Here is a 12916-nt window from a genome sequence, read left to right as displayed (position 1 = left end):
AGTACTGGGATTACAGGTGTGAGTCACCGCGCCTGGCCCATTTTTTTTCTTTAATGATAAGTTAACCTTAGCTTATAGTAACTTTTTTACTTCATAAACTTTCTTTTAAGTTTTTGACTCTGTAATAACACTTAGCTTAAAACATAAACACATTGAACACCTGTACAAAAATATTTTCATATCCTTATTGTGGCAGCTTTCTTATTTTTAATATTTTTGCTGTTTAAGCCTTTCTGTTAAAAAGTAAAACAAACACGCACGTGAGCCTAGGCCTACATGGGTCAGGATCGTCGATAACACTGTCTTCCACTTCCACATGCTGTCCCCCACTGGAAGGTCTTCAGGGGCAATGAAATATCCATGAAACTATCATCTCATATGATAACAATGCCTTCTTTTGAACTAATTAAGAATATAGTAAATACATAAACCAATAACAGTTGTTTATTATCATTATCAACTATTGCATACTGTACATACTTGTCTGTGCTATATTTTTATACAACTGGCAGTGCAGTAGGTTTGCTTACACCAGCATCACCACAAACATGAGAGTAATTCATTGCACTGTGACATCACTAGGTAATAAGAATTTTTCAGCTCCATTGTAATCTCATAGGATCACAGTCAGTCTGTTGTTGACTGAAATGTGGTGAATGACTGTATAATAGGGCTCCAAGGAAGATCATAAAATTGCTTGTTTTCCAGAACTTTGACAAATACCTTTTACAGAAACTAATATAATAGATAAATAATAGTATAACATTGCCGTTTTCATTTGCATTTCATTGATTACTGTTTGGATTTTGTCTTGTTTATTGGCTGTTTACATTTTTGTCAATTTCTTTTTATGTTCTTTATCCAGTTTTCCAGTAGATTTTTCCGTTTTTTACTCATTAAAAGATTTTTTTATATACTAAAATTATTACCCTGTGTCTGATATATGCTGCAAATATTTCCAGTTGTCATTTGTTTTAATTTTGATTATTGGCTTTAATTTATAAATGAATACGCATATTATATTCAATCTTTTTATATTCTTTTTTGCTTCTAAAAGGCTTCCCCACGCCAATATTTTATTCCAGTTCTTCTATTTTTGTGCTCAGCACTTTAATTTTTCTAAAATTTTTTGTGTTATGAAATCCATCTTAATATGTTTATTTCTAAAACAGACACTTTTGTTTATCTTAATATTAAAACATATACATTTGAAATTAACATTCAGAAATTGAAAGAATAAGGAAAGTAATCTTGTGTGAAATTAGGTCAAGATGTGCTTAGATACTAAATTAACACATAAGGGAATTGAATGTGTTTAATTGTTTTCTTTCACCACAGGGAACATGTTGTATGAAGAGCATGGTTTTATAACACATAAAAGGATTATTAGAAAAATGATGTATTTTACTGGTCAGGTGTTTGTGTCTATACTTTGATGTGAATGCAAAATAGTAAATATAAATGTAAATTAATTTAAAACACATAGAATCTGGTACAAACCTTACTCTTTTTCCACGTTATACATTACTCAAACCTGTTATATTTTACCGTGAACTGTTTGGAATACTCTCAATTCCTGGAAGCTGTTTTAAAGTGGAGAAGAGCACAAAAAAAAATGTGTTAAAAGTTCTTGATTTCCACCCAACCATTAATTGATATTGCCAAAGAAAACTATTCAGAACATTTTTCACTGGTGGCTTTAGATATGTTACACCAGAATAATAATGATTCATTATTAAAATATGCAAAGTGTAATTTCTCAACAACATTTTGTTGTAGGAAGATGAGCTAGTACAGTAGTTTTCCTTATTAAATAATTTTTTACAAAAGTAATTGACATGGTTTGGCTGTGTCCCTACCCAAGTCTCACCTTGAATTGTGGTAATCCCCACATGTCAAGGATGGAGCCAGGTGGAGATAATTGAATCATGGAAGAGGATCCCCCATACTGTTCTCCTGATAATCAGTAAGTTTCACAAGATCTGATAGTTTTATAAATGGGAGTTCCCCTGAGCAAGCTCTCTTCCCTGCTGCTGTGTAGAATGTGTTTTTGCTTCTCCTTTGCCTCTGCCATGATTGTGAGGCTTCCCCTGCCATGTAGAACGGTGAGTCCATTAAACCTCTTTCCTTTATAAATCACCCAGTCTCAGATATGTCTTTATTAATAGTGCGAGAGCAGAGTAATACAGTAATGAATTTACATTGTTCAAAATAAAAAAGGTACAGTTAAAAATATCTCACCCTACCCATCATCTGCTCTACCCTCACTGCGCATTGACCTTAATTCTGGAAACAAATCTACAAAATAAATTCCTGGGAATAAAATTTCTGGGTCAAAGTTCACATGCCTTTTATAGATATGGCCAAACTGCCTTCCACAAGCGGTACACAAATGTATACTTCCCACCAGCCACGTAGAAGAGTCTGCATTTTCCCACAGCCTTGGCAGCATAGTGTATCTGCAGACTTGAATTTTTGCCAGTGCAATAGATGAAGCTCTAATTTTCATTTCTCTCATTATTACCAAGGCTAAGCTTCTGTTCATGCATTTAAAATCCTTTGTATTTTCTTTTCTGTGAACTGTCCTTATCTTTTGTCCAATTTTCTTTTGGGTTGTTGGCCTTTTTCTTATTAATTTGCAGAAGGTCTTTTGTGTGTTAGGAAAATTAGTCCGTTAGACATGAGTCGCAAACATTTATTTTTCATAATTGTTCATTTGTTTTTGATTTTGCCTATGGCTTTTTTGGTCATGCAGAAACTTTTGATTTTTTATATCGTCCAGTTTACTGATATTTTTTGTCTGTTAATTAAAGTTATTTAACTTGAGGATACAATTTACATTTTTTTGCGGTTGACTACTATAGACGTATATTGCTTCTTACACTGAAAAAATAATAATCCTGAATTTGGAAATTGTTTTTAACAAACTTTTGTTGAAGGTCCATCATATTTAGGAACAGAGCTTGTTTGACCCAGAAATCAAAGGTCAGTGAGCAATGTAAATAAAAAGTTAAATAGCATGAAGTAAATGTTATGATGGCGGGAAAGACAAGGTCTGAGAGGTTAAACCTAAAGCAACATCATAATTAAGCTGAAAATTTCGTCTCATGATAAGCTATCATTTCATTCTTCCAGATGTTAGTCAAATCTCACCCATTACACTGTTTTCTGTCAGGAATTGTTTTACCTCTATTACAAGGAAGGGATAGTATAGGAGGATGATAAAGAAACCAGCAATCTTAGTTAAACGTTATACAGATTTCTGTGCTTATAAATGAAGCCTAAATGAAACGTGAACAATTTCATGATCAGATAAAAAGGAGTTCATCGCTCAGTTTTAGAGATTTTAGGAAAATATGATGGCTATTATCTCAGTAGCTTCAGAGTCTAGAGGCTTTTAGATGTTGTTACTTGAAGCTGTAAAACGCTTTTTACATCTACTTGTGAGTAGAAAATGATCCAATAAAAATAAAATGTTTAGTTACCTCCTTTAAAATGCTTGAAAAATAAGTTGAGGACATCATTAGATCATGTATTACAGACGTAGGAGTATATTTGTAACATCACCTACATCACACATACGTGTGTGCGCGCACATGTGCACACACACACACACACACACACGAGTTCAGCACCACAGGTGTAGTTATGGATGTGAACTCACAAAACACAAATCAAGCAAAGAGAACAATATCTCAATTCATGATTCATGGACATTCTGTGCTATCTGAAACATGATGCTTCTTTTGCCCAACTCTCACCCACACAGGAAAAGGCTGCCAAGAATGAGAGGCAAGATGTGTGCAGGTCACCTTCAACAGTAGCCACCACCTGTATTTCCCATCAATCTTTTACACCATTGTAGTCACGTGGATCCAAGGACTGTATTCCAACTGACAGCTCCTGCAATGAGGTGCAGTTCCATACAACAAAGCCAGGCCCAACATTTCCCATTTATCTTAAAGTTAGTGTTTCCAAGGAAACAGTGCTGTGGGAGCCTAGGGTCAGTCCCAGACTGACCTGCAACAGCCCAGGCTGGATGTTAATCCTTTGCTTATACATTCTCATGAATTTTTCACAACTTATATACATGCATTTACAAGATGTTTCACTGTACATATTGTTTACATATACAATCTTGTTTAAAATTCATTTTTCTATACATTAATTGATTTTTTTCTTGACAACTTTCTCTTTTTCATCTCCTAGCTCTTGCATCCAATTAAAGAATGTACTGTTCATTAGTGACTTATTTAAAAAGTATCTAAAACAATTGTTCCAAACCATGTGACATTGTTTATGTGACACACTAGTATATTATCTAGTTTATTTTTAAAATCTTCTCTATTATTATTCGTAATATATTATTATGGAACAGATGTATATTATAAAATTTTATTCATATTGCAGTGTAATATTTTGTATTACAATGGTATTATTAATAGTCTCATAAAGAGCTATCATTACAAGTTTAAATTCTTTATTTTGGGTTGCCAGTTTTAACTCTTGATATTCTGAAGAAAATAGCTTTACTCTTGTTTATTCTGGCTCTCTTTTTTTTTTTTTTTTTTTTTTTTTTTGTAGAGATGGGAGTGTTGCTATGTTGTCCAGGCTGGCCTCGAACTCCTGGGCTCAAGCAATCCTCCTGCCTCAGCCTCCCAAAGTGCTGGGATTACACGCAAGAGCTACAGTGCCCAGCCTATCCTGGCTCTTTACTTACATGTAAGCTTGAGCAATAATCACTACTACTTAATAACTTTATTGTCATTCATTATCATGCAGAGTATTGCTCTAAGGTATGTTCAGGGATGACTTTACTGAGTCCTAACAGTAATCCTATGAAGCAGGTGCTATCATTGTCCCCAATCTATAGAGGAGGCATTGAGAGTTAGAGAAAACTTGGCTAAAATGTTAGGCAAGAACTAGAACCAGAATTGAAATCCAAGTGGCCTAACTCTAGACCTCACAATGCTTAATACCATGTCATACTGCTTCCGAACCTGTTTAATGTTTTTTCAACCCCAACATCATCATCCATGTGTGATAGTGGGATCATAATAATATCTATATCATAGCATAGTTGGATGGGTTAAGGAAGTCTACAAATGTGAAACTTCCAAGGATGATGGTTGGCATATACTGATCTCTTAATAAAAATAACCTATAATCATTCTGTTATAGTCTACTCTAATCCAAGTGTTCTTTTTACTTCTCATCTCAACCACCTGCTTCTGTTTACTAGGACTCACAAACTATAGCTCACAAAACGCATAACTTACCAATTTTCCTTGTACATAAAAGGACTTCCTTTTACAATCTTCCATGACATAAAAGAAAGCTAGAAGCAAGTATAGTAGAAGAAATGATTGCTATACAAACAAAATTATAGTTGGTTTGGTTTTAGTTTTAGGATGCGCACTGAATAAAAATCACTCATTTGGGATTTAGAAGACCTGTGTTACATATCTGGTGCTAATGCTGGATAACTTGGCTTATTCATTTTTATAACTGCAAAGGAAGTGTGTCTGGCATATAATACACAACACACCAGTATATTTAGTAAATGAGTGAATAAATGAAAGATGTATTTCTTTACTTTATCAGTTGCTGTTGGCTATGCCTTTGTGTAAGGTGTGTGTTTTGAAATTCCAAAAAGGTATTAGTTTCTTTAAAGCAAAGAATTTTTGTAGCGTGTTAATGAATAATTTCTAATACACTGGTTAAATCCCAACATTTAATATATGTAAATAATCAATATTATGCTGCTAAAATAACAAAAATCCGCAAGATTCTGTAACATTTCATGATAAATAACTTTTGAAAATATATTTTTAAACATTTTGGCTTATGCCTTGAGAATTATTTACCTTTTTAAAATGTATTTTCCTTTTAGGTTTCCAGAGCTTTACCTGAGAAACAAGGAGAAATTGAAGCTCAAATAAAAGACCTTGGGCAGCTTGAAAAAAAGCTTGAAGACCTTGAAGAGCAGTTAAATCATCTGCTCCTGTGGTTGTCTCCTATTAGGAATCAGTTGGAAATTTATAACCAACCAAACCAAGAAGGACCATTTGACATTAAGGTAGGGACTTTTTGCTTTCAATATTTTTTTCTTTTTTAAGAAAAATGGCAATATCACTGAATTTTCTCATTCAGTATCATTATTAAAGAAAAAATATTACTTGTTAAAGCGTGGTAAGGAAGACTTTATTCAGGATAACCACAATAGGCACAGGGACCACTGCAATGGAGTATTACAGGAGGTTGGATAGAGAGAGATTGGGCTCAACTCCAAATACAGCACAGTGGAAGTAGGAATTTATAGCCAAAGAGCAGTGTAGGAGTCAGTAGATGGAAAATTATTAAGAGGAAACATCAGGGGTAAGAGGGATTCTGGCTAAACCAACCTCACAGGATTCTTGCTGAAGATAGGCCAGGGTTATCAGACAACCCCTGGGGAATGGTGGAGAATACTGAGGGTGATCAGGTACCACGGATAAAGGGTTCTTGTAAAACTGACAGGCTTCTTTGCTGAAACTGGATTTTACAGAGGAAGTGCGAAGATGAGCCCAGGCGAAGGTTCAGAAGCCTGACTAAAGTTTAGTCGAGCAGGGAATCTTTGTCATCATCATCATCGTTGTCATAATGATAATAATAATAATTATTATTTTACTAGAATATGCTGCTTTTTCCTCAGCATTTACTAGAAATAAGGTCTTCATTAAACTCATGTTACTAGAATGCCTGCATCGTATTTGTTACTATGATACATTTTCTATCCCTGTTTTAATTGTGCTTAATACATATTCATAGATTCCTTATCCAAAATTGAAGTTGTTTATGAGATTAGGTTCCTAAAATATAATGTCTGGGCTGTTTTGTAGACATTGTAAAGCCCTCTCAGACTGACTACACTTTACCTTTCTATCTTCTCATTCTGCCAGCAATCTCCCCATATAGTCTGGTCACATCAAATTACTTGGTACCTTTCCATCCATGTAATTTCATGTCATACCTGTGATCTTGGTTTTCTCTCTTCTTTAAATGACTTCTTTCAGTTTATTTTGATATAATGAATTTTCTTCCATTCTTTAAGAATGAATTCAAAGTCATTGCCTCTTCCAACTTTTCTTCCGTACCCCAAGTAGAGTTAGAATCCCTGTTAGGATTTCTTATAAACCTCTTTATTCATCTCCCATTGTTCATATGTTGATTTACAATTAAATTTTATACACCTGAATATTTCATTACACATCTGCACTGTTCTTTGAGTGCAGAGGGCATTCTCTTACTTATCTCTGCTTTTCCACTCATATCATACGCACTCAGCCTAGGATCTAGTAAATGATGCTTACTTGTGAGTGTTTTTAAGTCAATGAATAAAGACAGTACCAAGGCACCCAGAATACGAATGAGATACTGCAGGTAAGCAGAAGGCTTCAGACAGTCCTGCCAATTGAACACCACTATCTCCTTCTTTTAGTGTCCTTGTAAATGCTGATTGATCCTCTTTTCTCCCTTTCAAGGAATCTATTCCAAAGATTCTTTCAATATGCTGCCCTGTTCTGCGTCTCCTTATTCGCCCAAATCTTTAAGTAGCCAATCAAATAAACCAAATCGTTGAAATTACAATCTATTAATGAGTGTATTGTTGGGCAACTTCAGAGTAAAAAGGATAAGTAACATTTTTGAGTAGTTTTTTCTTTTATTTAATTGACTTTAATTGTTAAATTTATTTACTGTCCAGTATTGTAAAAACCTAACACTTTAATCTCCATTTAGCTGTTGTTTTGCTGGAACTGAGAGCAAAGGGAAAAGGAAGTTTGGGAATATTCTAGTGAAGGGGAAGTAAAAGTTTGGGGAAGATGGGCATGAGTGACAAGGAGATAGAGAGAAGTTTGCTACAACTAAAATGAGTTAGATTAGCAAAATATTCTACACTATGTTTACCTTACTTCCTCCTGACACTTATGTCTACCATTCTGATAGCTATGCCCCAAGAGCAGATGGCACTGTGGAAGTCACAAGTAGACATCATTTCACCAGTACAAAACTCAGCCTGCTCAGCCAGTGGCACAGTCTTGGGTTCAGTCTGATGATTAAATTTATGAGACACAATAGGCTTTACCCAGTAACAAATTTAGTTAGCTTTAAAAAATTATACAGGATGGGTAACAACAGCTTGCACATTAAAGGCATAGTGGAAGTCTTGATACCAAGACGTGGCTTCTGATGTCCCATCACCCTGCATTTTAGTCATACATGATCACAAGGGGCAAGACTGGGTGAGTACAAAACACATCATCGTCTCAGGGAAGCCGTCAGTTCTAGGATCCTGACCATTTCTCCACTTAGCTAGTACATAATGTACTCAGAGGTATTTGACTAGCTCCTATTCACCAGTACAATTACATCTCATGAATACTGATTTTTCACTGCTCAATAAACGACCCCAACAAGAAAGTACAGTTACTTGGCCCAATACACAATAACCTTAGCCAAATTCTCAATTATCTTATATCCAGTATATTCTTAACAAGTAATTGATGTAATATTGCAAAGAGGAAAGGCCATAAAGTCTTTCCTCCCAACCAGAAATAGCTTTTTGTAGCTCACAGTAAAAGCACATTCTACTCTTTTAAATGCAATCTTTGGTTAAAATGTGCCTCTTTATTATAATAATTTAAAAAATACTCAATGCTAGCTATCTCTCTTCCTGGAATACATTTAAGAAAAGATTTTTTTTTAAATCCCTTGGTACAAATAGATCCTGTTTACTCAACCTAAACGACTTTAGTCCCAGTCTGTGCCCCCCAGAATGGTTTTCAAATAATGAAAACCTGCATTGGGTCTTTGATTGTCTATGGCCCATAGGGTTCTTCCAAATGGGTCCCTGCAGTTTGAAGTGAAAGCCATGCTCGGCTGTGTTAATCACTTTTCTTTATCAAAGCTACAAGTCACCACTCTCACTGCTGTGTGTAGTTTCTAAGAGTCATGATATTTGCCTCCTGCAGCTTGTTTTAAATCACTGAGGGGAGACGGAGCTGCTTTTTTCCTGGCAGAAGACTCCTTGGCTTCAGTCCTCTGAGCATATTCCGAGTTTTTTTATCTCTGGAGTGCAGATTTCAAAAATACTCTTTTAAGCCTTTTTCTTCTGCTTGTGGCTGTGTCCAAGGTGGGGGGTGGGGAAACATAAAATCATAGATTTGATGACTTGAGAGTTTCTCCCAACAATTCTCAAACCCCTAGCTGATAATTAGGAAATGGTGACCTGTGTGAATAATAATTTACCTTGTTTTTGTATCCCTCTTTGTCTAGCTTCCATTCCTTGTCACTAATAAATGATTTATTAAGATTGCACAGTTTTTCTAAGATATGGGATATTAGTCCTTACAGCCTGCTGTATTCCTCTGCTTAAAGGAATTAAACTATTTTTCCATTAAAGGAAGATGGGACACTGGACTTTGCTTTACTTAGTTTCAAACTACTGAACACCAAAAATAAAATTTTTAGGGAGTTTTGAGCACATGCCCTTTTTTTAACACAAGGAAAAAAAAAACTGCCTTTAATAAAATCTTAAGAAAGAGTTAATGCAAAGAAAGTAGATATACGAACAGCCACGCCCCTAGCTCCAAATCCTAAATGTAAATAAACTTGCTTTTTCTGGCCATGGTGGCCATGGCTGCCTGGGAAACAAAGGGTCTGAGGCCTTGCCATTCGGGTAGTTTGTTTTCTCTAGTCAAACTCTGAGCACACCTGTTAGAAAAATATGTAATACCCTCTCTCTGTGAGCCTCAGTTTTGTCTGCTTGGTACTTCACGCTTATTGATGAAACGCAGCTAGCTGTGTAATGAAACCCAAATAAAAAAGCTTTAAGGGCTGTGTTCTAATACATTGTTTATGCTGGAGTGAAAATTGACTGCACATTGCTTGGTTTGTGCAATTTACTCCCGAAATATTCCTATTCAGGAAATCCTGCAAATAGCAATATTCATCTTGAAAATCACCTCACAGAACCCTTAGCAAGCTGAGAAACATAATCAATGAGATCGTGATGTAGAGGGTGAAAATTAGGCGTAATCACAGCCCTTTCCCATCAGTCAGCCCACTAGAAGGCATGCCTTTGAATTTTGATTTTCAAATATACTCTCAATTTAGACATAAAATATGTTGATTTCAGATTTCAGAAATGATAATTGAATGCTAAGATCCCGGGACCAGTTTAGAATTTCTATAAAGGGTCTTATGTTTTTAATCTTTAATGAATGCTTTCAATAATGAGCTAGAGGTATACTATTTATCTGACATAAGACTGACTATTGCTTTCCAAACTTTTTATTAAAATATGAGGTGTGGCGGGACACATAATTTTATGTTAAGGCTTAGTGACTGAAATACTTTCATCTTAATCACAGGGAGGGGGTTTTTTCCTACCCTCAAGAATCACTTTCCTTCTGTGGTTTATAAATAAACATGACATGTGGCTCTGCTGGCTCTTCCTTGCAGTATAAGGAGCATAATTGCCCATAATGTCAAATCCACAATGAAAACTACCAAAGGACTCAATTGTAGTGACTGACCATTAAAGTCACTGAACACTGTGTGTGTTCACACTGCTGCGAGTGTTGTCAAAGAAAAATTGCACTAGACAACAGGTTTCTTAAGAAAGACTGCGTCCAAAACTTTTGCAATAGAGGAGAGAGATTGAACTCAATTCCGCTGAAATAAAAGTCAGGAGAACCTTTGAGTGCTGAGATGAGTTAGTGAGAAAGCACTAGATATCAGGAGGGAGGTTAGTCAATGTGCTTAGTTAGGCCGTCTGTGTTTGCTGATTGGCACTTATCAAAGTTAGATTCCTATCCTCCCAACAGAAGACTAGCAGATCGGGGCACTATCTTTTTTGATGATTCTATATCAAAGTCCCAGCTCCCAAGTCCTTGAGAAAGTTTATTCCTGAGGTATAAAAGTGGCAAGAGGCTAGGAGAATATTTTTGTCTCAAAAAAGTAGAGAAATAATTTATAAAGTTTTCTAGAGTAAATGCTCTAAGAAAAGGAAGGTCAGGTCTAAAGTCAGGAAGAAATCTGTCTCAAATGTAGTCAATCTCAGGGTATTTTTAAAGCTTTCTTTGTCAACCCTCCATTTTGTTCAAGGGAAACCAGTTTTCCCATTGAAAAACTCAGGAACGCTAGTTCATCTAGTTCATTTCAGCAGGTTTCTGTTGTTGAAGGACTAGCTGAACTAACTCTGACACTTGGTAGTAATCAGACATTTCATGAAGGAGATTTCTATGAAAGTTAGAAGGAAGACAAAGATTAATGGTTGAAGCAGACTGCAAACTCAGTTTTTGAGTCCGGAAGACAGCAAGTCAAAAAGATTCCTAGAAGCTGGGCTGTAGGCATTCTCAGATGGTAGAGTGATGATGGCAGTAGCAATCTGATGGGTTTCTTGGAGCATGGCATGGAAGAGGTTGGAGTTTAATGAACTTTTTGCATGGCCTACAAAGCAGCAGCTCCAGGCATGAAAGTTGTCTATACATAATTTACTGTGGTGGTGAGTCCTTTGTAGTTTATAGCAAGTCATCCAGCTTCTGCTTGCAGGGCTTCTTTAGATATTGTGGGGAAATGGCAGCTATAAGACAACCTAGAGAAGAGAGTCTTTATCTCAATAATAATATGGGCAGTCACGTTTTAGTTCTCAGTGACACCAAGTCAGGATGGTGGGAGAAAAATTTGAAATGTTAATTTGGAGAATCGTAGCCAGATCGTAACGGAAATAAACTGAAAATTGGTAAGGACGGACAAAATGTGTAAGACAGTAGGATCCAGTTCAATTTATAGGTAGGTAAAAAAAAAATCATGTAGTTTACAAAGAAATGCAAAATAGATCAAAGACAATGAACAGGACTAGAATCTGATAACCCCAAGGGTTACTGAAACTCTATCTCTACCATCACCCTTTTGATCAGTGTTAATCAAAGTAAGACTTTCCTTGTTTACAAAATAAGACTGGCCTATTTATTTATATAGGGGTAGCAAAAATGGTAATTTACCAAATAGGCTATTTTAAGTGTGCTTAGCTGGAAGTTTTCATGAATCACAAGCTGAGTAAGTTTCAGAGATATACTGTACAGCATAGTGCCTATAGTTAACAATACTGTACTGTACAATTAGAAATTTGCCGAGGGCAGGGTTTAAGGGTTCTTACCACAAAATACTACTACTCTCAGTTTAGGAGCAGTAGTACATAAGGTGAGAGGAAACTTTTGGAGGTAACGCATAGGTTTATGGCATAGATTGTGCTGTTGGTTTTGTATATATACTTTATCTCCAAACTCATCAAGTTCTATGCATTAAATATGCACAGCTTTCTGTTTGTCCATCATACCTCAATAAAGTAGTTTAAAAAATATGAAACCTCAGATTTGATTTTTTAAAAGTCTCCAAAGGTTAGGAAGGCAAGTCAAGAACTTGACATCAGATTTTACCTGAAGTAAAATACCTATACATTCAGCTGAAGTGTTCTGTTTTCCAGGTTCCTAAAATACCCTAGGTTTCCTGGGTCTCCTAAGAATAGACCTTCCTTACTCAATTGTAAGATTGGGAATTCTGTAAGCCAGGTACCAGGACAGTTTTCCCAAAAGGGGCTTATATTAGCTCCATATAGTCAAGAGTAGCTCCTTAAAACTGGTCACATCCGACTCTATGCGCTTAATTCTCAAATATGACATTCCAGTCAAAGCCTTGGTTATATATTTTTTCAATTATGTCTTGTTACATAAATATATTTATTGAACCTATGCAAATAATTATATTGCCATGAAAATAAGAATACTCGGTAGGAATTTCTGAATTTTACAGGGATCAGGCAGGGATAAAAAGATTAATGTTTCGTTCTGTTTACAAAAGCATAATCTAAATT

The 12916-nt window shown here is 35.6% G+C and overlaps 1 protein-coding gene across 2 annotated transcripts in view; it reads left to right on the top strand.

Annotated features, from left to right (window-relative positions):
- Positions 1-12916, top strand: part of DMD (dystrophin) — a 1770560-nt gene that overhangs the window by 993372 nt on the left and 764272 nt on the right. For both annotated transcript variants that reach the window (XM_030807549.1, XM_030807550.1), the window contains one exon: positions 5894-6079. In XM_030807549.1, coding sequence (XP_030663409.1) covers positions 5894-6079 — 186 coding nt within the window. The remainder of the gene's footprint in view (positions 1-5893; positions 6080-12916) is intronic.

The sequence above is a fragment of the Nomascus leucogenys genome, chromosome X (genome assembly GCF_006542625.1).
Source record: "Nomascus leucogenys isolate Asia chromosome X, Asia_NLE_v1, whole genome shotgun sequence".
Classification (NCBI taxonomy): Eukaryota; Metazoa; Chordata; class Mammalia; order Primates; family Hylobatidae; genus Nomascus; species Nomascus leucogenys.
The sequence above is the reverse complement of the archived record's forward strand: the minus strand, read 5'-3'. Positions and strand labels throughout refer to the sequence as shown.